The sequence below is a fragment of the Maylandia zebra genome, linkage group LG22 (genome assembly GCF_041146795.1).
Source record: "Maylandia zebra isolate NMK-2024a linkage group LG22, Mzebra_GT3a, whole genome shotgun sequence".
Taxonomy (NCBI): domain Eukaryota; kingdom Metazoa; phylum Chordata; class Actinopteri; order Cichliformes; family Cichlidae; genus Maylandia; species Maylandia zebra.
This window is the reverse complement of record NC_135187.1, coordinates 12,299,368-12,325,137: the sequence shown is the minus strand read 5'-3', so window position 1 is coordinate 12,325,137 and position 25,770 is coordinate 12,299,368. Positions and strand designations below refer to the sequence as shown.

The following is a 25,770-nucleotide window of genomic DNA, read 5'->3' as shown; positions in this document are numbered from 1 at the left end:
GTTGCACAGCATAAAAAATGTAAACTCTAACGCCACAACAACAAAAACATTATTTATTCACTTTTACTGTTTAATGAACTTCATGAAAATAGGAAGAATATTTGCTGCTCAGAGAAAAATAATTAATAGCGACAGGCTGGAGGTCTTCTATAATTTAAAGCAAATGTTTTACACTAACAACATACAAGAAAGAAAGAAAGAAAGAAAGAAAGAAAGAAAGAAAGAAAGAAAGAAAGAAAGAAAGAAAGAAAGCGGGAACATTAGTCCTACATGTTGTTTCCAGTCGGACAGTTGAGGGGCACCGACCGTAAGCGTGTTGTGTACAGCGCACATGCTGTGTTTGATAATTCTAACGTTAACAGTATTTTCACGGTTAACGCGCGTCACTGACGGTTGTTTGTGTTTTAATACGCGCTCTTTCATCACTGGCCCGCCGCCATGAAGATTAAGCGGCAGAAACAAGCCAAGAAGACGATCAGTTTCTACAAATACAACTTCGGCTTCAGGGAACCCTTCCAAATCCTCATCGATGGAACTTTCTGTCAAGCGGCCTTGAAGAACAAGATTCAGATCAAAGAGCAGATGCCCAAATACCTAATGGGAGAGGTGCAGTTGTGCACCACCAGGTGAGTGTATTCACCTCTGAGCACCCCCCTCCTCCCCACCCACTACCCCCGGTCACTTTTTGGCACAACACCGTCATCATACACCTTTTAATAATATGTCCACGTGTTCACGTTCAGCTGTGCGCTGAAGGAGCTCGAGACGCTTGGAAAACAGCTGTACGGGGCCAAGATCATCCTGCAGAGGTTTCAGGTCAGGAAGTGTCCGCATTTCAAGGAGCCGGTCTCAGCATCAGAGTGTCTGCTGTCCATGCTGGAAGAGACCAACTCGCACCACTACTTCGTTGCCACACAGGTAAATAATGAGATGAAAGTGGGAAAATATTTTTGAAAGCCAGCTTTGGGTGCTCCGATAAACTCGATTCCCAAAAAAACATAATGGAGCGATTTGCATTTTCTACCCAGAGTTGAACATAGAAAATGTAGAAAATGCTTAAATTGATTCCTTTTACTCTTTTGTGAAAACATATTGGCTTATTTCGAATTTGATGGCAGCAACAAGTCTCAAAAATTTTTACAGGGACATGTTTTGTGTGTATCATGCCCTGTTCTTTTGACAACAGCCTGTAAACATCTGGGTACCGAGGAGATGGGCTGCTGAAAACTTGTTTTCATTCTTGTCTGATTTGGGATTATAACTGTTCAGTGGAGCAGATGACAGATAAGTTACAAATATCTCCTTGGTCTCATTGTGTCTTCAGGACCACACAGTCACCACGGGGCTGAAGAAAATTCCAGGAGTTCCTCTGCTTTACATCATCCTCAACACCATTGTGCTGGACAAGCCCAGCCAGGCGTCCCTCAACCACGTCCAAGCCGTCCAGCTGGGAGAGCTGGTCAGCCCGGCCCAGCAACAGAGTATCCGGACCCTGAAGGAGGAGCAGGGAATTGGCCAGAAGGACGGAGAAAGGCGTGGGAAGAAGAGGAAGAGGAAACAGTCCAACCCCAACCCGCTGAGCTGCCTGAAGAAAAAGAAGAAAGGAGTCCCGACACCTCCGCTGAAGAAGACAGAGCAGGAGGGGAAGAGGAAGAGAAGCCGACACAAGAAACGAAAAGTGGAGGCAGGAGATGGCACAGCTGCCCCAGCAGCTGCTAATACATAAAACAGCAGGAAGACAGAGACTTCAACCTTCTCCATTCACCTGATTTATAGGTTTACTTTTTGATATGACTGCAGAGGAAAAAAAAGTTTATTACATAATATTTTAAAAATGCCATTTTGTAGTGTTATTTGTTTTATTTTGAAAAACCTTACAGGTAAGGGAATGAAACTGTTCTCAGACAACATCTTTATGATTTCTTTTATACAAAATCAAAAAAGCAGGTTTCGTTACAGGCACATAGTTTAAAATATAAGATGCACTCAGACATTAAACAGTTTACCCTTTTTCTTTTTTTTAGATGGAAGGGGATATCAAAAACAATGCATTTAGCTGTCTCTGGACACACTAACTTGTTTCCACTGTTGATATTTCGTGCAGATTAAATTTAAGCTGCAGTATTTTCTCATACCACGATGACTTGCAGCAACAAAAGTCCATCCAGTTTCCATCTGATCCTGTCATCCAGCCATTCTAGAGATTAATAATGAAATCTGCTTTTAAATGAAAAAACAATTCATTCTCTTTAGCTGCTATACAGCAATACAACAATAAATTAATACTATCAAAAGTGACACAGAGCACAACAACTTAATTGTCTTAATAAACAAGACAGTGCATCACTGTATCCATATACAATAAGGACACTGAGTAAAGTGAATCTGACCTCAAGTTATTTTAAGGATTTGAAAAAAAGTAACATGGCAATGAAAAGAAATTTCACACAAATTGGACTTGATTCAAATATTTCAGGATAGCATGCAAGTATAGCAGACCACTCATGTTTTTATCTATAGGCTGAGGTCCCGAAGCTAGGTTTTATTAAACTGTGTCCCAAATCCACAGCACATAGTAACAAGGTCCAAGACAACGTGATGAAAAGTCTCAATATTTCATATTTTATACTAACAGGCAATGATGGAGAAAACTTAATTCCTTCCAAGTTTAGAGAGGAAGCAGCAGGAGTTGTTAAAGGTGTTCCCAGAACTGTTTTATCAGAATTTTAAATCTGAATCAGGAAAAGTGTGCATAATCACGATGCGCTGAAAAAAACAGGTGATTTTTACCCCTTAACCTGAAGGTTGATGGGGTTTTGTTATCCCCTGGTCAGGCAGGCGGGCCTCAGACAGCGTGAACATGAGAAAAAGGCGATATAAGATTTTCAAATTGATGCCACAGATTTCTTTACTAAAAAAAAGTTAGAATTTTGGTGAAATTTACTGAAAATTAACACAATTTAAATTGTTTAAATAGACCTTTGACAATAAACAATGAAGTTTAATCACTGTTTTGTCACTTTTACTGTCTTTCCCAATGCCGGTAAGAACACACCTTGAGTAAGAGAACAGCCATAAATTAACGGTGCATAAATTATGCTCACTTTTAATGTTTCCATCATGACCCTCCTGACACAAATCCTTCCAGAGGATTTGTGTCAGGAGGCTGATAGCCATCACTATTTTTAAGTTTGCACAATCCTCGAATCCTGCTTAGAAATTAGTATGTTGTGTGGATTTGGGTCATGTCTATTTTTTTTTTTTTTTACTGACAGCAACAGCAACAACAACTTAGAGTCTGTAATACTTAAAGTGCTACTCTACAGCTGTATAATGATTAGCTGCTGGTTGAGTCTGTAGAGAACTACTATAATAACTGTTTAAATGTACTCTTGGAAACAGTGCATGCTCCTTCTTCCTAATATGATGGTGAGAGACTTCAGAAGTAAACCTTCACCTGCAGTAGTGAGAAAAATGGAAGTAACATGTTTGACTGATTGTAAACAAATCATTACACTGGACTCCTTCACTTTGGTGAGACGGCAGCAAACAATGAGATGCAGGTGATCCTTTACAGTGATTGGGATATAAAGTGAGTAAATAATAAATATGTTCATTGTTTGAGTTCCAACTACGTTAGTCAGACCCACTTCCACTGAACCACCACTGCTTCACATCTAAATGATGCAAAAATGACACCATTTCACAAACAAAACAATCTCAGCATACTTAAATAAGACTTGTGTTAAACTAACAGATAGTGCTGCTGACTAAAAGTACTGACCTCCGAGCAGTTTTTTTCTTTAAAAGATTAAAAGGAATGGGTTTTTTAGACGATGTGGAAGCGAGGACCCGGCGTAGCGATGATATCACTGTAAGGCTCCTCCTGGACAAGCTCCACTGCCTGCTGCTTCTTCAAGACCAGAAAGCTGTAGAACTTGGCAGCTGCCTGCTTCCTGTTGTTGTTCCTGCACAGATCCAGCAGGCTGACCGACTGGGCACCGGTTTTAGCCATCACCCTCTGTGATGCAGTGACAAAGAGTGTGAGCAAGAGGAAGCCTGTCATTTTGCATATTTTGATATGGAAATGGATTTTAAGCTTATGCAAGGTACATCTACTTATCCGATGCCAGTCGGTAGTCTTAATATTACCTGATGCTGTGGAAATCTGCAAATATATTGAGTGTGGAGCTTGCCTCTGGCATAAAAAATGCTATCCACAAGCGAAACTGTCGGGCTATTACCTAAAAGTTTTATAATATAAGATAATAACCCAAAATCTCAACTGAGCTCTGCCTGAGGTCAGACTCACAGGCCTGACCTCACACACTCACGTTGCAGTTTGGCACAGACTTCAGTTCTGTATGAAAAACTTTATTATTGTATTAGTGTGTCTGTATTTATAACCAAACCAATTAACCAGCATCCCATCCTCTCATCCAAATATGGGGAAAAAAACCCTAAAGTTAAAGTTTCACAATGTAGATTTCAAAAATCCAACAGGATAGCATCCTGATTGTGTCTATGGCCACAATCCTAAATTCTCTAAGTCATCTGTAAAATCACAGCTGTGGCTGATTTAAACAAAATAAGTCATAAAAACTTGTATTGGTGGTCTTTTGACATAATAATCAAACTGAATCTGTGAAATGAATTTTTATTTTATGTTATGCACTTTAAGATGTTTCATGTTAACTCCTTGTGAGTTTAGTTGGACTGTGTCATGTTTTACATCTTAATTTTAAATCTAAAAAAACAAACTTGACACCATTAGACTAGAAACAATTCCACTTCAGAGAGGATTCATATGGTTTTCTACTGCACATGAGTATATTTTGGGGAAAAAAGGTAAAATAAAAGCACATAAGTTGTTTCTTCATACAACGAGATGTCAGTCTCCCTTCTTAAAGCACGCAGAAACATCCAGGGTGTCTCAGTGTGTGGATCTGAGTTCAGATATTTCTATAAGTTGTACCAACAACTTATCACTCTGCTGTTTTCTTATCTGGTAAGATGAGATGACATACATACCTGGAGACCATGAAGCATTTGCTGGGTTCTTTTATTCCACCTCCTCTCCTCCTGGTCCTGGTCTCCTCCCTGCGCCTCCTCCTCCTGACATAAATACACATAAATCCTTATACCAACTTACAGATAAATAAACTACATAAAAATGAGGTTGCTTATTTACTCTGAATAAATGAAAAAGGTGTGCGAAAAGTGAAGAAGCAAGGTTTGGGAATCTTTATCTCACCTCTTCATCAGAGTCCTCATCATTCTTCTTCTTGTCCTTGTCGGTGAGCAGGTCCAGTTCTATCAGCTGGCTGATGTTGGTGGTGGTTGTTTCCTCCGGGGGTACCTCCACAGTGGATGCCTCGAGCTGTTGGGGTGCATTAGATGGTCTGGACCCCTGCTGTTGCTGTTGCTGCTGCTGTTGGTCCAAGGCCCCCATCTGGAGTGAGGAGGGGTCAGAGGACACATCAGAGAGACAGAGAAAGCACAATGTGACAAACTCTGAAAAACATGTACTCACAGGGAGGGCTGGCTCTGTGTCCTGGGCCTTGCGTTTCAGGCCTCGTTGGGAGGATGGAGGTGGCATGACCGACTCATCCAGGGTTGTCCTGCTCCCCTCTACAGCTGAAGTCTGCAGCACGCTGGCCTCTTCCATGATGGTCTGGTCTGGAAAAAATCAAGAACATATTTTGTGCTACCTCAAATGAACACTGGTGGGAAAACCAGTGGGAAAATATTTTCACAGACTGTATGTAAAAGATGAATGTAACATAGTCCAAATATAAGATGTAATGAATGATGGGGCACATCTTACTGTGGAACATGTTTCAGTTTAGCTTATTTCTATAGAGCTCTTATCTTTGTTCTAGATGTCTTGTTCATGCATTTGTATAAATTTTGTTATTAAACGCTTGCATTTCACATTAGTCTTTACCGCCTGTCTTATTTTACATTTGTTTTCTTAAAACACTTTGCAATGTATGTATGTGAGAAATAATATTTAAATAAAACTGCAAATAGAGACCATAATTTACTAAATTAATTTCAGTTTGAGGCACTTTATGTTTACTTCATTTTTCAGACTTTTGAAGCTATTCTATCTTTTATATGGAGTCTGTTTCTTACCCATGATGTCTCTCTGTTGGTGGCCTGTTGTTTCCTCTCTTGGCACTTCTGGGTTCTCCAGATCTTTGAGAAACTCATCCAGACTGTCGGCTTCTCCACCTTTCCTCCTCTTCCTCAGTTCATCTGGGACTAATGGTGTCAGGCATCTTGTAAACATCTAGTGAGGGTAAACATAGAGTCAGTGTTTGTAATGTGTGTCGCCGTGACCACTAAAACACTGTGCACAAATGTCCCTGAATGACATCCGTTACCTTGAGCAGTCTGGCGTTCCATAGAGGTTGAGCTGGAAGGGAGAAAAGCTTCTCAACTCCTCCCGTCTCCTTCCACATCATCAGTTTCTTTGTGGGCGGAGCCAGATCCAGGGTTGTGACAATGTCGGAGTAATCAGAAAGCTGTGCACGAATAGTTTTACTATCCAACTCCTTCACGCTGTCTACAATCAGCTTCCTCTTACGCTTTGCCTTGGTCTCCTTCACTGTAGATCAGGAAGACAAGGGCTCATTTTTAGTGCTTAACCTCAGGTAGAGCAAGTCATCTGCTAATTGGAAGGTTGGTGGTTCGATCCCTAGCTGCTCCAGTCTGCATGCCAAATATCCTTGTGCAAGATACTAACTAACTGCTCACAGATGCATCCATTGGAGCTATGAATGTGTGTGAATGTGAATGAGGCAAGTTGTGCAAAGTGCTCAGATAGAGAAAGGTGCTATATAACAACCGGTCCATTTACCATTTCATTGTAGAAACAGGAGTTTTATTATCTTGCTGATCTGGTGCATTTCAGAGCATTTGAGTTTTTGTTTTAAAATCAGTTTTAAGTTAGTTTCCAAAATAGATAAGTGTATTTCAGTTTAGTTTTCATTCGTTTGAGTGTTAGCTTTACTCTTTTTAATTATTATAATATGAAGGCTATTTGTCAGAAGCAAAATTTAAGATACTGTCCAAAACAACATGAACCATTTGAAATCAAATCACATTTTTAATGTTGCTGACATGTGAGGCACTTTGCACCGTGCCTAACATCACACACGTCATGACAGATTAGTCTGCTGAGTGTGAATAACTGGAATGTGGTCACGCTTTGCTCCGGTCAACTGGTTAAATGCCGGCTGACTCTGACATGTATAACCGCTCATTTTCTAGATCACAGCACAACAGAATCATGCTCATTAGCACGGCTTTCATCTTTCTTACGTTCCATCTTCATTAGTTATTTTTTCTGTTACAGAGAGCGAGAGAGCTGCTGAGTAATTAGAAACAAAACAAAAACAAAATTAGCTGGATTACCTGTGATGTCGATGGGCTCCAGGGCGAAGGTTTCTTCCTCGTTGTGGACCAGAGTAGTTTGCTCTGCCTGGTCAGTCATAGCTGGTAGGGGCTCTGTTGGGCCTGAGTCCGGACTATCTGGGGCTCCCGCTAACACCACACACATACACATCATATTAGATCTGCATTTCATGATAATGACACAACTACATTGTAATTTTAACTCTCCGTAACATACCACACTCTAGCTAAAGACTAAAAAATATTATATTTTAGCCCTGAGGAATTTGTGAAACTGACCTGAGAGAGCATCAAAGTCATCGTCATCGTCTCCATGGTCCTGAGGCATCATCACACTCTCTGTGATGGCAGGAGGGTCGTCAAAGATGCCGCCTCCATCCTCGTTACTCAGCAGCTTGTCCACTACACAGAAATACAAGAAAAGAAAAAGTACACTTTTTCATCCACTAGCCAGACGAAAACAGCGTCATCTACAGATGTCATTGAGTAAATAAAATAATCTGTTTTTAAATTTAGTGTTAGCTCTTACCCAGCATTCCTCCCTCATTGCTCTCCATGGGGTTGTCTCCAAAGTCATCCTTGTACTGGTCATCATATTCCAAATGGTTGGACTTATCGGCCATCTGGTTAGCACCACCCTCAGCCTCCAGTAGCAAGTTCGAAGCTGATGCTCCCATAATGTCTACCTCAAACGCGCTCTCCTCTCGCATCATTTCCCGGTCATCCATCCCAAAGTCGGCTGCATGAAAAAACAGTGAGGAAGTCAAGGAATCAGCCTTGAAACAAAGTGTCACTAAAATACTGAAATGTGGTTTTACATTGGTGTTTGGATGTTGGTGTTTAATTGATCAAATCCTACATAAAGATAAAAAAAACCCCAAAAAACAAAGTACCGAAATCATTGTCCTGCAGCAGGTTGAGGTTGCCCACCTCCTCTCTCATGGTGATCTCCTCCACTCTGCTCTGGTTCAAGTTGAACTGCTGAGCTACATCAATGTCACTGTGCAAAACACAACACACTGTCATTTAAATGCTGTTGTTAATATATTTTGGGACTCTGAGGGGGTGGCTAAGCATGTGGGCCGTGTACAATACAGACAACAAGTTTACGCTACCTTACGCGACACCATTTTTATTTAATGGCTGTGATCTGCACAGTTTATTTTGTACAACAACTTTGTTCTTTGTAGTCTTATTCTGCATTGTGCTCTCTCAGGAAGACTGTAGGACTCACTCTAAGTCTGGCAGTGGCTGGTCAAAATCATGAAACTCCTCGGGCAGAGTGATAGCGTTGTACGCTGCTTCTCTGTTCTCCTCTGGAAGATCCACCACACCTGAAACAACACGAGGTAGAAAAGCAGCTTTAGTGTATGTGACACATGCGTAGTTAGCATGTGCATCTAAAGTAACAGAGGCTCTTTCAGGGCCCTAACTGCTGCTGTATGAGTATGTATTTAATATGGTTTTTGGAAAGCCTAGTTTTGATTTATCTGCTGTTCCCAACCTGGTCTAAATGCCATCTTGATCTTGATGAAGGCCTCATTACAGTCTGCCAGCAGGTATTTGGCCTTCCTGTGGTAGATTCGCACCACCCCCAGCAGCAGATGCCCTGAAGTCCGTAAAGCCATTTTTACCTGTAAAAAAACAAAGACATACATTTAGTAATACAGTAACTTCTGTCTTCTACATAAACTGTGTCACTTCTTCCACATGTGGGAAGCAAAAAAGCAGTCTGTCTCACAACCGATGAGTTCTATATAAATGAAATTAACAAGTCTGTACTATAAAGAAATCCTGAGAGAAAATTAAACCAGAATAATATATAAAAAAAAAAAAAAAACCCCAATAAGGGCCTACAATGTAATTATAGGATGACTACATGAAGGTAGACACTGAAACCTAATAAGAAACAGCCACATTTTACAGCAGGGATTGACCAATGTGGCTTTTTCAGGGCTAATACCAACTATTAGCAATCAAGGAGACCGATAACCAATTTATGGAACTAATAAAGAGTGTTGCAGGTTCTATTTACATGCAGTAATGGGGTAATCACTTTATCACATGGGAGCGGTTAGAAAAAAAACACACAAAAACTGTGTACCAGGAACTTCATGGCATGGTTTTCAATGGCAGAGCAGCTACTGTAAGGTTAATTGATAGGTGCCCCAGTGCCAAATAGTAATATCAAATACTATATATAGAAATTAATTGCATGTCACTGCAACAAAGTTTATTATTCAGGATTTTTAGAGTAATAAGGAAACTTGTCACTAAGGAAAGAGCACAACTTCAGCAATTTCTGCTGCCTGAACTCTGTTTGTTTAATTCACTGTAGCTGCTTCAGACTGACAGATTTTAGTGGAAACTGTGTTAAAAAATGGAAAATCCCTAGTGTACAGTAATCAAAGTCTGTTGGAGTTAGCTGTGGTAGCCTGAGAAATAACCTTGGGTGAGATGATGCTCTCCACGCTGCTCTCCAAATTGCACTCAAAAACATGTGCCTTGGTCAGCTTCTTGTCCCAGTGGGCCGCCAGCCAGATTTTAGCCAGCGGCCCACGTTTGCTGAGGACAAAGTGTGCGTAAAACATCGTCTCGATGCCTTCTCACCACAAGGGAAAGGGGAAGTGGGGGATGCGTCAGGCCTAGAGAGAAAGAAAAAAAACAAAGAGAGAAACAGTACAGTGCACATGACTGAAATCACCACTATGAAGGGGTAAACTATGTGGGGATGTTGAAAAGAAAACAACTGATTGGGTTATCGTGATAAGCATATAACAAGGTGCAAACTGATTAACTGAGACTTTTTGAAACCACCGCCTGTGATTGGAGCAGTCCCAGTGTCACACAGAGTGCAGATACAGACTGCAGAGGCATATCATCTAACCTGCATGCATAAAATCCAGAGAAGGCAGAGAATGAGCTGCTCATTTTATCGCTCTCATTTACATCCATCAGCCAGACAGTTTTTCTTCTGTTAGTTAAGTTTTGCTAATATTAGTTCAGGGGAAAAAGCCTGAACCCGATAGCCTGCTGCCACCTGACTGCATAGATCAGAGACTATCTCACAAAAAAACCACACTGCTTTCAACTTTGTGACAGTGTGTCTAATGTAGTGGTATACAACACTGGGGCTCCACAATGTAGAGTACTTTCCCTGTTCCTTTTAATCCTTTACAAACTGGACTTCAGATACAACATGGACAGTTGTTGTTGTTGTTGGGTATATATCAGAAGGGGACAACTTGGAATACAGGGAGGTTATTACCAATTTCACTGAATGGTGTGCAAAAAAAAACTGTTTTTGAATAAACTCCAGCAAGACAATGGTGACTGACTTCCTCTGCAAGGTGATACAGTTTACACCAGTAAACATTCAAGGCCTGGAGATTAAGACTGTGTCAGCTTACAAATACTTGCATGTTAATCTTAATAGCAAAGTGGATTGGTCACATAATATAGATGTCCTGTATAAGAAAGGCTAAAATCGTCTTAGGCCCTTTGTTGTGTTCAGGATGCCGTTAAGGACCTTCTGGGACACTGTGGTAGCTCTTTAATCTTCTATGCTGTGGTCTGCTGGGGATGGAGGAACTCAGAGAAAAAAGACTAAAAAAAAACTTGTGAGGAGCCCTGGCTTTGTTGAGGGCTGCTCCTTGGACTACACTAAGGAGCTGGGTGAGAGAGTAAACTTTTAACATAAGACTTTACAGTACAGTCAAATTAAAGAAATGCACTGATCTGTGCAATAATTTAATATTGTATAATAATATAAACAATAATATTCATACTTTAACACTGGTTTCTCCTAAATATTTTACTTATGTGTGTGTATATTTTAAGTAATAGATAATACTTGGACACAAACAACAGTAGAACCTTATTTTACATGTTTAAAATTTGATAAGATATTTATCAAATCATTTCCATGAATTTAGTGAATTATTTTAGCAAAATCCCTCATTTGGATCAACTCAACTAGCAAAAATATTTGTCACTGCTGAGGGAAAACTGTAAACTTTTATTTAATGTCTTTTATATTAATTACTAATTTGTAATAATAAACAAACAAACAAAACAGTGATAGCCACTCGAGCGATTGGGACTCTATAATTATTAAGGATCTGTAATATAAAGGATGTCAATTTCATTTTACATAGTAGGCCAAAATTGGGACATATTATAGGCTAACAGCTCATTTACAACAGTTTAAATACAAGAAAATATTTTTGGACAAATATCAGAAATCACTTTGTCACTTTATGTCTGGGCAATGTGTCATCGCAGATAATTTTACAGTAAACGCAACATTTTAACAAAGGAGCAGTAGTGTTATTTATCCTAATTGGCCCCTTTTATTTATGGCTAATTATATAGCCTGTTAGGTGTATACCCGCACTTTACTGTGGATACTGTAGAAATGACCTGCAGCTACACCGTTAGCCAGGACAGTCATGATACTGAAGGATGTAATGATTTAATAATAGAAACAACATGCAGCACCTGCAGGATGACTCCAATCAAAGTGCTGGCCCAAATGCAGATGTTATACTGTTATTACCGGGAAACACAGCGACCCTGTAACCGCAGACAGAAGAAGACCGGGCAGGTTTTATTTGACCGTTTTAAATGAGATGTCCGTTACATCGTTGACGCTCCCTGCATCCCAACAGGTGATGCTGCAGATAAGCTAGTATTAGCAGCTGTCTTTCAAAAGCACCGCGACGCTAGCCCCGTTTTCTCTCTTTTATTTATTTATTTTATTTTTTTAATTATCCACACAAATCTAATCTTCTGCTTACGCTAGACATAAAATACTCACCGGTTAGCCGTCTGGCGCGTTTCTGTTTTTGCCGGCCGTGCCGTCGCTGCCGTTGGTTGGGGGTTATTTTTTTCCCCGGTACCCCTCCGCCTCCTCTTCCACTAAAACAAACAAGATGGCGTCCCGTCCCCGTCGGAGAGGCAGGACGCTCTGAGAGCTCAGCAGGATGCAGACGGTGGTGCTGATGAGGGCAAAGAGAGGGAGGGAGATGCTCCGTTATCTGTGTGCCGCATTCAGATCCTTTACATCCTATATGATGTTTATAAAACATCATCAAACTTGTAATGATTCTTTTTCGTCAATAACAACACAAGGACATTAAACTTTTTCTGTCTTTACTAAGACATTTCCATCATTAATAAGAAGCTCACTCTCCATATTTACTTTTAAGGAAATAGTATTGGGTTTTGTGTTTAATCATTTTTGTTTTCTCTGGTCTTTTTAAAATAACAAGTGAAAAAAAAGTTGATTTTAGATTAGAGATTAGATGAAACTTTATTAATCCCTCGGGTGGGTTCCTCCGGGAAATTCAGTTTCCAGTAGCAAAGCACCAAAAGAAGTTGCATTTTACAGATACATTAAGGGGAATGAGAGTAAGGATATAAGCATAAATACACCACATATACACATATACACATATATAGATACAGAATATACAATATGGATAAATAGGATTGCACATTTGAGTGAGTATATTGCACAGTGATTATTGCACAGTCGAATATAAGCAATAAAGACAAAACAAAAAACAAATATTGCAAATATTGCACAGTGTAGAAAAGCACCTACAGCTCAGTTGTTCCCGCCCTCCCTTGTCCCCCTGTTTCTCCTCCCTCCCCCGTCCAGTGAGGAGTTAAACAGTTTGATGGCGTGTGGGACAAAGGAGTTTTTAAGTCTGTTGGTTTTTGACTTTGGGAGAAGCAGCCTGTCGCTGAATAGGCTCCTCTGATTGTTTACGACCGTGTGCAGAGGATGCCCGGCATTGTTCATAATGTCCATCAGTTTCTTTAAGGTCCTCTTCTCTGCCCCTGTCACCAGAGTGTCCAGCTTCATGCCGACCACAGAGCCCGCCTTCCTGATTAGTTTCTCCAGCCTGGATGAGTCCTTCTTTGCTGTGCTGCTCCCCCAGCACACCACGCCATAGAAAAGTACTCCTTTTGTTTTCATATATACATATCTGTAACTGTAACATACTTGAAAAGCATCCCATGTGAACATTTCATTATCATTTTAAATTGGTCTATGTAGCATTATTATCAACTATTATCATCATTATTATCAACCATCAGTGCAATTTATTGATCTTGAAGGCGAGGTTAAAGTTCAAATGTGACATTGTATGTTAAATCTTCATAAGCTATGCTCTATATGTTAATAATTATGCACATCACACTTGTAAGAATAATATTTTCTCATTCATAAGATGTTTTGTCAATTTTTGACCAATAAATCGTTAAGTTGGCCTTGAAGTCCTCAGTGAATTTTACCTGCCTAATTTTAACTAATTGTTAACATGATCCCACTAATAAAACCCTACAATGTTTTATTAGAATTCATTCAAAACTTTCTGAGCTATCATGTTTACAGACAGAATGACACACACATGATCTACACTGACAACATGTTGAAAAAGAGTATGATTTCTTTCTTTCACTGTGTTTTAAAGCACTTTGTTACATTAAGAGCTGCTTTGCTCCACACTCATACAGCGGTCCCGTTAGGGCTGCAGTAATTTTGCTCTTGTGACACTTGGACAGCTCAGCTGACAGCAGATGTGAGCTCTGCACTCCCTCGGGCTGCTGCAGCATGCTCGATCACACATATCGGGGAAAAGGAAAATGAGTTAGTCACATGTTGTCTCAGGTCAGGCACATGAATCAGAGTTAGTTTAAGATCAGTTTACAAATACAGGGATTTAGCTTCTGTGTGTGTCCTTTTTTCTTTCAAGTTTGTCATGTGACTTTCTGCAAATAGCTGAAGGTACCAGCAGGAGGCAGTAGCTGAAAGATTAAGGCAGATTTTTACTTGTAAATGTTGCAGTTTTTCAGAAGCAGAAAAGATCACCTGACTGTGCAGAATACAGCTAATGAAGTAACAATAAAGCAGTGTGTTTGCTTTAATAATTTCAGTAATAATAATGCCATATCTTTTAAAAGAAATGGTCCAAATCCAACTCCTTTGAGCTGTCTGAAAAATTCAGATTTAAATTTTATGGAAAATTGTCTAGATATCTTAGTGTTTAAATGACACTTAAATCATACTTATTTTCCATCTGTGAAATCACAGTTAAACAGTCTGCACAGGATGACTTAAGTTTTTCAATTCATTACAACGATTTATCTATTTTTGATGGATATCCTTAAAACTTAATGTTCTGCCTAGTCAAGTCGAAATAAAGGCGTTTTTGTGTTTTGAATCCATGGTGGGGGAATTTGTGCTTCAAGCTAAATCTGAAATTAGAATACTCACAAGATCAGTGAGGAAAAGAATTTGCCTAGTATGGTTGATCATGATAAATAATGCTCACAAAAAAATGTAATCCTAGTCTTTGCACTTGTACTAGACAATGTCTGCTTTACCTCTTTGTTAACTGATGAATGAAATGATATTTAATAGTCCACCTCTTTATTTTCTTGATATCTGTTTATATTAATTACTCCACAAATAAAAGTTTTATCCCATGGATTAAAAGGAAACATGATTGGCAATAAAAGCCAATGTACTGCATGTGGATAGTAAAATGTATGCTGTAGTTAAACGTTGCACAACATAATGTATTTGTATTTTTAATTTTTATTTTCTTTTATTTGATTATGCACCAGGAATGATACATATTAACTTGATTTATTTAAACAGAATACAATCAATGTAGTGCTGGTTAGCCCTTTAAAACAGAATATATCAATACAAATATACGATGAAAAGAAAGTACAAAGGGAAACTTGACTGGGAGCATCATCTTGAAATACTTAGCACATTTTTACACACACAAAAAAAATAAAATTTTTGGTGTTTTGTAGCTTGCACAGGAAGTGTGTAATAGTCCAGTCTTTTAAGAAGAAAGGTGTGGACTTATTCTTTTAACCAAAGGTTTTATTGGCAGATCTCAACCCAAGTCAGGTCTCTCAGCAACTTCAGTGTTGCATTCTTACTCCAAACTACTGGAAGCAGCCCATCCAGTCTTAAGGAACAATTGGCTGACATGTGCTCCCCTGGGCCTTCCAGGCTGTAAATCCTGCCCCAACTGCTTTCTTCCCATAAAAATAACCTTATTTCCCTATGAATGATTTAGTTTTTTGTAACAATAAACAATAAGTAAATAATAAATAATCTATTTTTTAAATGGTAATCAAACATTTTTTCATATGTGGACTTACTAATCCTGTGGAGCCACCTGGTTCAGAACGAGGAACTCTTGTATCTTTATTTTGAATTAATATACAAGATACAGTCAGCGGAAATTCTCTCACATTGTTTCTTTTAATCTAACTTTTTTAATAAATATAAAAGTTTTGTTTGTGTTGTGTTTTATGTTTTCATCTCCCGAGGCACGGTTGTAACAATTGGGGGCTCATCCGAGATATTCAAGGCTAAAGCTTGGCTTATAATCTGCTTGCTGCTAGGCTGAATTAAATTGCTTTTCTTGACTATCGGCTTTTGTTGGCACTGTGGAGTAATTTTTAGAAGTAACTAAAAATTTGATTAGGCATTTTCTTTAATTTGCAGACCTATTTCTTTAAGATTATATACTTCCATGGTCACATATAGCTGTTTATGTTTGTATGACCTTACTTTTGTCAACCAAAGTGTCTAATCTCAATCTGACAACAGTGTGAAAGTGAGAATGCGGTAAAGACAACGTTTTGGGAGTATTTTTCTGATTCCCCAAGAATTGCCATTGTGCTGGCCAACCATTTGAAAGAAAGAACAAAAGTACTTTATTGATCCTGTGGGGAAATTCCTCTCTGCATTTAACCCATTCACTCAGTGAAGCAGTGGGCAGCCATTGGGCGCCCGGGGAGCAGTGTGTAAGGACGGTACCTTACAGGGGTACCTCAGGGTAGCTGTTCAGGGGAATCAAACCCCTGACCTTCCGATCACGGGGCCACCACTCTACCTACTGAGCAATCCCTGCCCACTTGTATAAGCAAACTCAATGAGGTAAGGCTCAATTAGAGACAGAGATCAGTGCCGCTCCTTTCTTCACCACCTGAGGCTCAGTCTGTGTGTTTGGCAGCTTGTTTTTCCTTGTCATTTCTGTCCTGCATGCGCCCTGCTTCCTTGACCTTCAAGACTGATGACTCAATCTTTCCAACCCCTTCATTTGCTCCACAGACCTCTGCACAAATGGAGTCATAGCTCACACCTTACGAGCCTTGACAAGTGATCCGCTCCATCCAGTTCTTCAAGACACTCTCACATCCATCTTTGCAGATCATTTTATGAGTGAATTACAAATCAAAGCCATTTATTTAATGGCGATTGCATGCAGAAGAACTTGGCCGAGTGGCTGACATCACAAGGTCTCATTCGGTTTCACGCACATAAACACTTTTGTCAGAGTAAAGAATTACTTTGAGAAAAAGCTGTGCACTTTGAAAGCACTGACTGATAGTGATGTCGCCTCCAAATGTGGCCTCTCACTTTTCACAGCCAGGCTCATAAGTTAGGCTGGGAAATACACCGGACCCCTGTCTCATCTCAATATAGAAGTCAGGAGAAAAAAACTGCTTACTCTTGCCAAAAACCATCCCACAAACCCCACTGGGAATGGACTTAACTTGGGCACAAAGGCCCTGGTTATATTTCACCGTAGGATGGCCTTTGTGCCTCTGAATCAGGCAACACTGAGGCTGTGTCTGCTCCTCGCACAACCTGTCTGTCTCCTAAGCTGACAAGCAAGTCTTATTTAGGGAGAAGCACTGAAAAAGTCCACCGGGATTTCATGGATTTTGTGTGTGGCGTACACGGGGGCGCACACACACAGGTTTACACATTGGCACTTTGTCCAAATGAGAGCTCACTCACAGCACATTTCTCACACTGGAATTGTATGGGGGCAGGATTTGCAGAGAAAAAGAAGTAGAGAAAGGGGGGGGAGGGTGTGGTGGCACCGGTTGGAGGGGTCTTTTCAGTTCTTTTTGGAGGCAACAATAGTCTTTGTCCAAGATCTTCCACTATTCTTATAAGGGTTACCGAAAGAAGGAGGAGAAGCAGGAGGAGGGAGGTGGCCACGCAGGCGGAGGGTGTTTCTCCATAGTAACAATGACAAAACAGGCCAGTTCAACACCAAGCAGGCAAAAAGGTTATTGGAGCTGCTGAGGAGGCACACACAAACCTGTGGAGTAGAGCCCTGTCCACAGAAGGAAAGGAGGAAGACCAGTTTGGTGAGGATCTGTAAAAGGGGGGCAGTGTTGTGTAAAGAAGACAACGAGGCAGGCAGCATTTCCGAAAGCTTTATGACAAAGTGTTTATCAGTCAGTCAAAGAAAGCGCTGGGAGGAACATTATCATAGCAGCCAGCACATCTGTATCCTCCGAGCATGGATCGAGACAGTCACAGTGAGGACACTTTGTCAACTATGGTTCTGGAGAACATAAAGAACAAATTAATTGATGCCTTCAGAGTGACAGGAGAGTCCCGAGAAGATCTCCAGGACTCTGGTTCCACAGTCAGACCGGTCAGCGTGGGCAGGAGTTATCAAGCAAACGAAGAGCTGCGGCGGGCACAGATAGATGGAGCGATAACCTGGCTGAGGTCTGAACTGGTAGGTCATCTTAAAAATCTGACTTTGTTTGCTATTTATCTTTAGCCTTCAACAGGTGGTATTAACAGTCATGGGTATTTTATTCATCTATTATTTTTAACCAAGTTCATTCATGCATATGAAAAATCAAAGCAAAGGACTAGTAATTTTATGTGTAGCTTGGTTATGCTAATTATTTTCTTTCATTGTTGTCATGCAGTTGGAAATGCGCTCCCAGGACCTCCAGCTGGCTCAGACACTGCTGGGGCTCAACACAGAGATCCAGAGACTAAGGAGGGAGAGTTTTGGATGTGTGGAGGTAGAAGGGGGTAACCACCAGTAACTGGCTCCAGCAAAAGTCTATTTTTTTTTTTTTACTGGAATGAATAGTGGAGAAAGTAAGGACTGTGATGCAAAGATTCAAATGCACTTGCTTATGATAATAAGTTGTATCACTGTAAAGGAACTTAGTCAGCAGTTGCATGTAAAATACCTTCAGTGAAAAAAAAGAAGGTTGCAATATGTTGAATTGTCTTTGATCCTGCTCTTTTCTTTTTTGAAGAAAATTTGCACTTACACAAAGTTGTGATAAACAAAGTGGAAAGAAAAAAAAGACATAAATGTGTGAATGTAAGAGAAATAAAATGTACAATGTCACCGTCTTTGCGTCTTTATTTAGCTGGCATACTGTAACCACTGCAGTACCTGTTTTAAAAAGTGCTATAAAATTCAGGAATGGTTAATAAATACATTCAAGTGTCACTCCCAAACAAGAACAAAAAAGCCCATCTTTATCTACATGTAAGAGCATTTTAAAAACTCATATGTCAAATCAGAATAGTTATCTGCAGTTACAATGAACACATGGAGATATAAAATAAACAACCTCCTGACCTACTGAATTACATTTCTGGTCAGACAGAATAAATATCAGTGACTTTTCAGGCTTTCAGTTACTGACATGTTCACATGTTTGTACAGTACATGTTAATATTTGTCTAGACAGAGAAAACGCTTAACACAGTGCTTCAAAAGACTGCCTTTAGGTCATTGTTTAATACAGATACTAAAATATAAAGTAACAATATATACATACTGGAAATGTATATACTGTATGATGCTACAGCCATTGATGGGTTAGTTTGGCTAATAAAATACTCCAGACAGCATGAATCATGAATCCTACTTTTCCTGCTACATCATACTCTTTAAAAAATATTTTTTTATTTAATCTGTAGTAGTCTGTAGGAAAACCACTCACATAACTATGACTTCAGTAAACCTGGGTGTACTCTTTTCTCACATGTCACACTGTTAATTTAGTTCCATCAACTTCACACTCCACTTTAAGATTCTTGTTTTAACTTTTAGAGCTCTGCATGGACACTCACCAGAGTATACCAGTAAACTTTTACATGCATACAACCCAACAGGTGCCTGGGGTCATGTGATCAGTACCTGCTGGCTGTGCATCATAAAAGGCTGAGAATTAAAGGAGACAGTGTACTCCAGACTCTGATATGTGCGGACTTAAAATACAGCTAAAAACTCATCTTTTTAAACTCCATTTGCTGTCTTTTGTTTTGTTTTTGTTTTGATGTTCTATCCTTTTTGTTGTCAAGCACTTTGTGACGTTTATTTTGAAAAGTAATATGCAAATAAAATGATAATTTATTCATGGCTGAAAAATATAGGCAAAACAGAACTGTCAAAAACAGCAGTTCCTCTAATGGCCACTTGAGGGTGACTCCAAAAGTAGTTCATCCTGTTAGACTCCAATGTAAAAACTCCCAGCTTACGTCTTGGTACAGAAAAATCAAACAAACACGTGTTTATTATGAATATTAATCGAGCTGGAAGGTGGATGACTTGTGTTATAACTCACCAGCATGTATTTTTATGGATATACTCAACGTTTTGACACTAAAAACAAACAAGTAAACAAAAAAACAACATGGCTGTTGTGCCCCACAACTACTAATTAGCCTGTTTTGCAAAAAAACAAAAAAACATTTGTTTTAGTCTAAGGTGCCTTTTTTCATTTACAATGTCATATTCGTGTTATGAAAATAAAAATAAAGTATAAGCCATGACATTGTTGGCTAATTTGTATGCAGCCGTAAGTTAAAATGACTTTAAGCTTTGTTTTTTCTTAAGTGAAGCGGTGGAAAATGGGGTCACCGTACTCCACCTTGTCTTTGTTAACTGCCTTAAAAGGCACATTTTTGAAAAATTTGTCTGACTTTTTAAGGCACAGAGCTTCTCCTGCAGAACATCCTCCTCGATAAAGTGCCCGAATAAAGCTGCTGAGGCATCTTTAGGCAGGAAATGGAAAAGCCCCCCTCCACTGAGCTGGAGTAGAGACTGCCGCTTCCTTGTTCACTCTCAGAGTCCCAGTAGCTCCCCTCCTCTTCTTCCTCATACGTCTCCTCCTCTTGCTCCTCCTCATACAGCTCCTGCTTGAGCTCCTGGATGCCCGAGTGAAGCTCCATCAGCTGTCGAATCAGGGCTTGATCCTGAGAACGCATTTCCATCTACACACGGAGGACACATCTGTTTAGATTTCACAGAAGCACAGAGCAAACAGACAAATAGGACCAAATACCAAACTGTGAATGAAAGAATTGTGAAGCGAACTTCAGAGAGTTTCTTTCCATCTCAATGAAGCTGAGCAGGTTGTGCTCGCTTTGAAACTGTAAGCCATTTCATTTGAGTGTTGCCCTCTTTCAAATGCAAATGGATCTTTCTGTCATTCCCTTTCTTTTCTTTTTTTTATGAGAGGCTGTCCAACTACTGGCATTGTAAAATAAGATATTCAGAATTCCATCTAGTGTCCAAGTCTGTGCAAAGCACTCAGGAATGCGGGCCGATCTGCATTTCTTTTCTCGGTTAATTACAGCACCAGGCTCAAACTGAGGCTGAGGCGGTGCATAAAAGATTCTGGTTGTATTTCCTTTGTCAACACTTAATTAAGAGAAAACCGTGATTTTCTTTTTTTCTTCTTTGAGATCAAGCCATTTTGGGCTTCATCACCTCATTATGACAAACACTAGTCCTTTTCAAATAATGTAGAGGCTTCTCAAATCAGCTTCTGTCTGTAGATGAGTTTTTTTTTTCCAGGGAGTATGCTAACCACAGAAAAAAACAACCTCAGCCTCAGCACAAAGCTTTGGGACTTTTTGGTGATATTTTATCACATTTTGCTTATGAATTATAAGCGATACTTAATGCATCTTCTGTCTTTGGTGTGTCTGTTTCATTTTCCTTCTTTTTTCTATCCTTAATTATCTTCGTTTAAGTGTGGGAGAATAATACCATAGAGGCATCCGTGTCATTAAATTCATCTCATGAACACAAAAAGTGGAACAGCTATGGGTTGGGGGAAATGATCATATTGTAAATTCAAATGTCTTTAAATATAAGGTTATGATAAAGATTACTTTGAATGAGGCTAAAAGAAAGTTAATAAATCGTTATAAAATATTGATGAGACGGATAAAAAAAATCTCCTTAGGCGATTTAAACAAGATGTTAAGTTTAGAAACTAATGAAGTAAATAACATAGAAAACAATAGATTTATTAGTCTAGTTCGACTTTAGTTTAGTTGTTTTCTCCCCCTAATGCATTTTGATCAAAAGCTCTAGAAAAGCCACAAATCAACCTTAAGATGAGTAGAAGCAAAAATTTTTCCAGAGTGAATAAAGATCTTTGGATTGTTGTATGCATTAAATAATCACATCTACAGATGTGCTCTATTCAAAATTGCAATGTGATTATATTTGCCTATAATACTTAAAGGTAAGTACACTAAAAAGAGGGTAAAAAGCCAGGTTTTACAATAATTGTACTGTAAACAAATTCAAGTACTCTATAAGTCATTTTAAGTAATGCGCAAGTAATTTCAAGTATTGCATAACTTCATGTATTTTACAAGAAAGGAAACACAAATGATTAAGTACACTGTACTTTTCATGGCCGCGGATTGCACTATGGAGTGGCTTGACCTTGGCTTCCAGGTATTTTAAAGGAAAGGAGGTCCTTTTAAAAGTCTTCTTTGAATAGTGATTGTAAAAGAAAAGAACATTAAGTTGACTTGACCCCATCACGATAAGGTCACATAAGCCTGCAATTTTTGATGGTACTTATTTTTTCTAAATTGATAAAAGGACAGTTGAGTAATGGAACAAAACAAAACAAAACAAAAAAAAAGTAAACAGGCAAGATGAATCCACTCCATAATATGGCCTGGCCATGGTGTATAAAGTATATTTATTTAAAATGATTTATTCACTACTTTTATTTATTTATAATTAATGTGTAATTTATTTACATTATAGCTTTTTCTGCATTTCCTGTAAAAACCTGATTTGTTTCCCCTTTATTGTATTGGTTATCTTTAAGTATTTGCAGGTAAATATAATTACATTGTCATTTTAAATAAAACACATAAAATTCTATTTGATAACAGGAGAATTACATACTTTGTCATTGACTGTATTATGAAGTGTTACCATATGTATAAATAAACAGAAAACTCTGAAAATCTGAATTTATTTTATTTAAGGAGGCAAAAGTGCGACAAAAAAACGGAGACTGTCTAATTTTGTATTTTTACATGCAAAGCTCGTCCTGCTCATAAAAAAAAAATGCAATGTGAGCCAAAAGCTTGACATCATCTAATAAATAGACTTGAGGATTATTTCTGGAATTTAAAGGTTAAAGGTTTTAGCCTGAGCACCTCCCTTAAACTATCTGAAGGAAGGTGAAACAGACAATTTAAGGATCTCATTCACTGCTGCTCCTCTGAGGCCTGTTTCCAGGATGTCTCTGTTTCTCCTTGTTGCTCTTCTGTCCGGCTCCCGCTCAGACTGTTTTCTTCTCTGTGTGCTCAGGACACTCGGTTACCATGACGAGCAGTCGCAATAAATGCCAAGCGATAAATCAAGCCGTGACAATGAGCCTTGCACTCGCAGACACACAAGCACATGCACACACAGCCTCTTTGCATGGTGACGGTGGTTTAAAAGGGAGTGACGTTGTAAGAACATGACTTACATGGAGCCGGAGGAACAAAGAAGGCAATAACTTGGGCCTCACACACAAAAACATCAGGGCTGACCATAGAAGTCGTTCTGATGGTGGGACAAATGACTTGATCTTTATCACAACAGACAATAAAAATGTTTTTAGACTTCCCACAGACGTCACAAAAGGGCCACGCAGAAGAATTTACAGGTCATAGATTTTGTTGCTATTTAGTAAATGAGCAAAATTGATATTTTATATTCGCCTCAGTTTGAATTTAGAAAAATAAAATGCTTTCAAAACAATAATTCATGCTTTGTTTATCTGTTGAATTCAACTCATTTCACAATTCACTTTGGAAATAAAAGGGTCATTTTAACCCCGAAATTTCAAAGTCTACTCTTACCTGTGCAGATCAGAAAATAACACACATCAGTGGTGAAGGAAGTATTTAGACTGTTTCCTGAAGCAATATAGCCAATGTGGCCCTATCTATGAAATATTTGCTGAACAGTGGCCACTCTGACTGTCTGAAAAAGAAAAATGCAAAACTATGGGACAAGATTTCTAATCTTAGTGAACTAACTCAGTAATGTTTGTCATATTCCATCATTTGGCTAAAACTGCTAAATAAATTCATGAATTTGGTCAGCAGATTAAGCAAGTCCAACAAAATCAATTTGTTTAACTAGAACATTTACTACAACAACATTGTACTATTGTACTGCAACATTTTACTAGATTTAAGGAAATTATATACGAAATAGTTATTTCTTCATCAACAATGATTGACTCTGACTTACACAGAACTTTGAATCGCACTGACCCAAAGTTCTGAAAGTGTTTTAAATTTCATTTTACATGCACAAGATTATATTTTTTTGCATGCAGCTTTTAGTACAGACAAATAATATTTTTTAAATCTTTATTGTGTAAATAAACACCCCCTATTCCCAGAACGCATAGTTTTGTACAACTCTAACATGAGCTGCCACAATAAAACTAAAGAGGGCTTTAATATAGTTGTAACAGGAAACAGGAATCTGCAGGTGTTATATACGTATAGCAAGACAAAATTTATTAGGGATACACCGTTTCCCTTACAGGCTCGATCAGAGTCCCAGTCTTACCAGTTCCCTTCGCAGCCAGGCCAGTGCACTCTCTATGTCCAGTTTGCTTGCTTCTCCACCAGATGTGCACCCTTCCTTGACATGGTTGGTTCTGGCCTCAGGGTCCCTGCTTGTGCTCTCTTGTGCTCCCTTGCAGTCATCAAAGGTGGAGGTCTTGCAGGAGAAGTCCCGCAGTCTTGTTAGGACCACCTCCATCATGTTAGGTCAGTGATAGTTCTTCTAACCGGAGTCTCTTCTACACCCTCTGCTGCGTCTTGCCTGTTTTCGGCCGTAATGCAGCTGCAAACAGCCTCGTCTTCTGTTATGAGCCCTGCCAGCTCGGAGGACTTAAGAGGAGCTCTCTCTCTCTCCCGTTCTCATCTTTCAAACATGCTCCTTCCTCCCTCCCTCTGCTCTCCTCCTTTTTCTTGCCGTCTGTTTCGCAAACATTAGCCCCCAACTGCTTGGCAGAGTGAACTGGTAGCACTGGTCTGGCGAATGCCACTGAGCTGGTATGACGTCAGTGAATTGTCCAGATGCCTGATGTGGAGCTGTTTGGTTTTTTGTTTTGTTTTATTTTTTTTTTAAATCAGACACACAAACACAGAGATCATTAGGAAGGAGATGAGGGAATTAGCCCGGTGGTTGTCTTGAAGATGACACAAGGGTCCTGTTGTGTAAACTCACACAGCTTCAGTGAGTTTTGGTCTGTTAAAAGATGATGGAAGGTGATGATGCTGACAGAGGCATAAACATTAAGTCCTATGGTGTACGTGGAGCTCACTGCCCTGAGTGGCCTACGTCAGGGTCAGGATCTAAAGAACAGTGTGAACAGCCATGTGTAACTAACCCTTCTCATGCCATTTTCCCTTCACTCTGTAGCCCCTGGCAACCCACTCCTCATCTATTCACACGCTTTGGTAAACCAAACACAGGCCGGCTGTACGGAGCCTGCATCGACCAAAATAGCCCCAACACACTATTTTTAGAGTTAAACTGACTCCACTTTTAGACTTGTTTAAGAAAGCAAACGTCACCCCTCTCAAAAGGAGTTAAAAAAGTCTTCAAGTCTCATTGTGCAAGTGTGTCATGTTCCCACTACTGCTTTCAAAAGGAATGAGAAGAGCTGATGTAAGTGTTTTAACGTCACACACTGCATTGGGTGAAACTCTCAATTATATTTCTGCAAAAGGCACTTTGTCTCAGCCTGTCGGCGGTTGAATGTAAGATCGATTTAAAACTGGGGTAAGCGTCATGGTTTTGGTATCCCTATGGGACAATCATTTCTAACAGCAGAGATGGTGTGAACCAATCATGTTGCTGTACTCTTGCACATAGAAGTGCTGTTAAAAAGTATTGCCCCCCTTCAGACCTCCTTTGTTTTTTTTATTTTTTGCCATATTTGTCAGAGTTAAATGTTTCAGATTGTAAAACAACTTTTAGATAAATCTGAGGAAACACAAAATGCAGTTTTTAAATTATGATTTCATTTATCAAGGGAAAAGGGGATTGAGAATCTACCTGGGTGTGTGTGGAAAAGCAATTGCAGCCTGAACCTAATGACGGGTTGTGTCACTCTTGGCAGCAAGAACTACAATCAAGCACTTGCTGAGTTAGTCATTGCTGTGGAGAAATTTTGTCCCACCCT

At 39.4% G+C, this 25,770-nt stretch overlaps 4 protein-coding genes across 6 annotated transcripts; 2 read left to right on the top strand and 2 right to left on the bottom strand.

Annotated features, from left to right (window-relative positions):
- Window positions 1-281: 281 nt before the first annotated feature.
- utp23 (UTP23 small subunit processome component) lies at window positions 282-3,005 on the top strand. Its single transcript, XM_004548953.4, has 3 exons — window positions 282-626; window positions 744-918; window positions 1,325-3,005. The coding sequence occupies exons 1-3, from the start codon at window positions 439-441 to the stop codon at window positions 1,724-1,726; spliced, it is 765 nt and encodes a 254-aa protein (XP_004549010.1). The 5' UTR covers window positions 282-438; the 3' UTR covers window positions 1,727-3,005.
- On the bottom strand, window positions 2,009-12,405 carry rad21b (RAD21 cohesin complex component b). 3 transcript variants are annotated; one of them, XM_076879090.1, is made up of 15 exons: window positions 12,242-12,405; window positions 9,870-10,067; window positions 8,927-9,056; window positions 8,657-8,756; window positions 8,316-8,422; window positions 7,952-8,161; window positions 7,702-7,824; window positions 7,423-7,551; window positions 6,390-6,613; window positions 6,139-6,295; window positions 5,534-5,679; window positions 5,255-5,452; window positions 5,032-5,115; window positions 3,785-4,021; window positions 2,009-2,197 (listed from the first exon to the last, which is right to left on the bottom strand). In XM_076879090.1, exons 2-14 carry the CDS (start codon window positions 10,011-10,013, stop codon window positions 3,830-3,832), a joined length of 1,944 nt encoding a protein of 647 aa, XP_076735205.1. In that variant the 5' UTR covers window positions 10,014-10,067; window positions 12,242-12,405; the 3' UTR covers window positions 2,009-2,197; window positions 3,785-3,829. The 3 variants fall into 3 exon arrangements, with proteins under 3 accessions (XP_076735205.1, XP_004549011.2, XP_076735204.1); XM_004548954.5 differs by having other exon boundaries at window positions 2,009-4,021; XM_076879089.1 differs by lacking the exon at window positions 12,242-12,405 and adding an exon at window positions 11,923-12,195 and having other exon boundaries at window positions 2,009-4,021.
- A 5,099-nt stretch (window positions 12,406-17,504) lies between these two features.
- Window positions 17,505-18,619, top strand: aard (alanine and arginine rich domain containing protein). The gene is made up of 2 exons (XM_076879406.1): window positions 17,505-18,008; window positions 18,208-18,619. The coding sequence occupies exons 1-2, from the start codon at window positions 17,784-17,786 to the stop codon at window positions 18,328-18,330; spliced, it is 348 nt and encodes a 115-aa protein (XP_076735521.1). The 5' UTR covers window positions 17,505-17,783; the 3' UTR covers window positions 18,331-18,619.
- Window positions 18,620-18,641: 22 nt separating this feature from the next.
- si:ch211-153f2.3 (uncharacterized) lies at window positions 18,642-24,913 on the bottom strand. The gene is made up of 2 exons (XM_004548951.5): window positions 24,144-24,913; window positions 18,642-20,521 (listed from the first exon to the last, which is right to left on the bottom strand). The coding sequence occupies exons 1-2, from the start codon at window positions 24,339-24,341 to the stop codon at window positions 20,234-20,236; spliced, it is 486 nt and encodes a 161-aa protein (XP_004549008.1). The 5' UTR covers window positions 24,342-24,913; the 3' UTR covers window positions 18,642-20,233.
- Window positions 24,914-25,770: the final 857 nt, after the last annotated feature.

Coding starts and splice junctions, on each gene's coding strand:
- utp23 (XM_004548953.4), top strand. CDS start 439: ATGAAGATTAAGCGGCAGAAACAAGCCAAGAAGACGATCAGTTTCTAC. Junction 627..743: donor GTGCAGTTGTGCACCACCAG/GTGAGTGTATTC, acceptor GTTCACGTTCAG/CTGTGCGCTGAAGGAGCTCG. Junction 919..1,324: donor ACTACTTCGTTGCCACACAG/GTAAATAATGAG, acceptor TTGTGTCTTCAG/GACCACACAGTCACCACGGG.
- rad21b (XM_004548954.5), bottom strand. CDS start 10,013: ATGTTTTACGCACACTTTGTCCTCAGCAAACGTGGGCCGCTGGCTAAA. Junction 8,423..8,656: donor CAGCCACTGCCAGACTTAGA/GTGAGTCCTACA, acceptor TGTTTTGCACAG/TGACATTGATGTAGCTCAGC. Junction 7,825..7,951: donor CAATGAGGGAGGAATGCTGG/GTAAGAGCTAAC, acceptor ATTTCTGTGTAG/TGGACAAGCTGCTGAGTAAC.
- aard (XM_076879406.1), top strand. CDS start 17,784: ATGGATCGAGACAGTCACAGTGAGGACACTTTGTCAACTATGGTTCTG. Junction 18,009..18,207: donor CCTGGCTGAGGTCTGAACTG/GTAGGTCATCTT, acceptor GTTGTCATGCAG/TTGGAAATGCGCTCCCAGGA.
- si:ch211-153f2.3 (XM_004548951.5), bottom strand. CDS start 24,341: ATGATGGAGGTGGTCCTAACAAGACTGCGGGACTTCTCCTGCAAGACC. Junction 20,522..24,143: donor CCTGGCTGCGAAGGGAACTG/GTAAGACTGGGA, acceptor CTCCGTGTGTAG/ATGGAAATGCGTTCTCAGGA.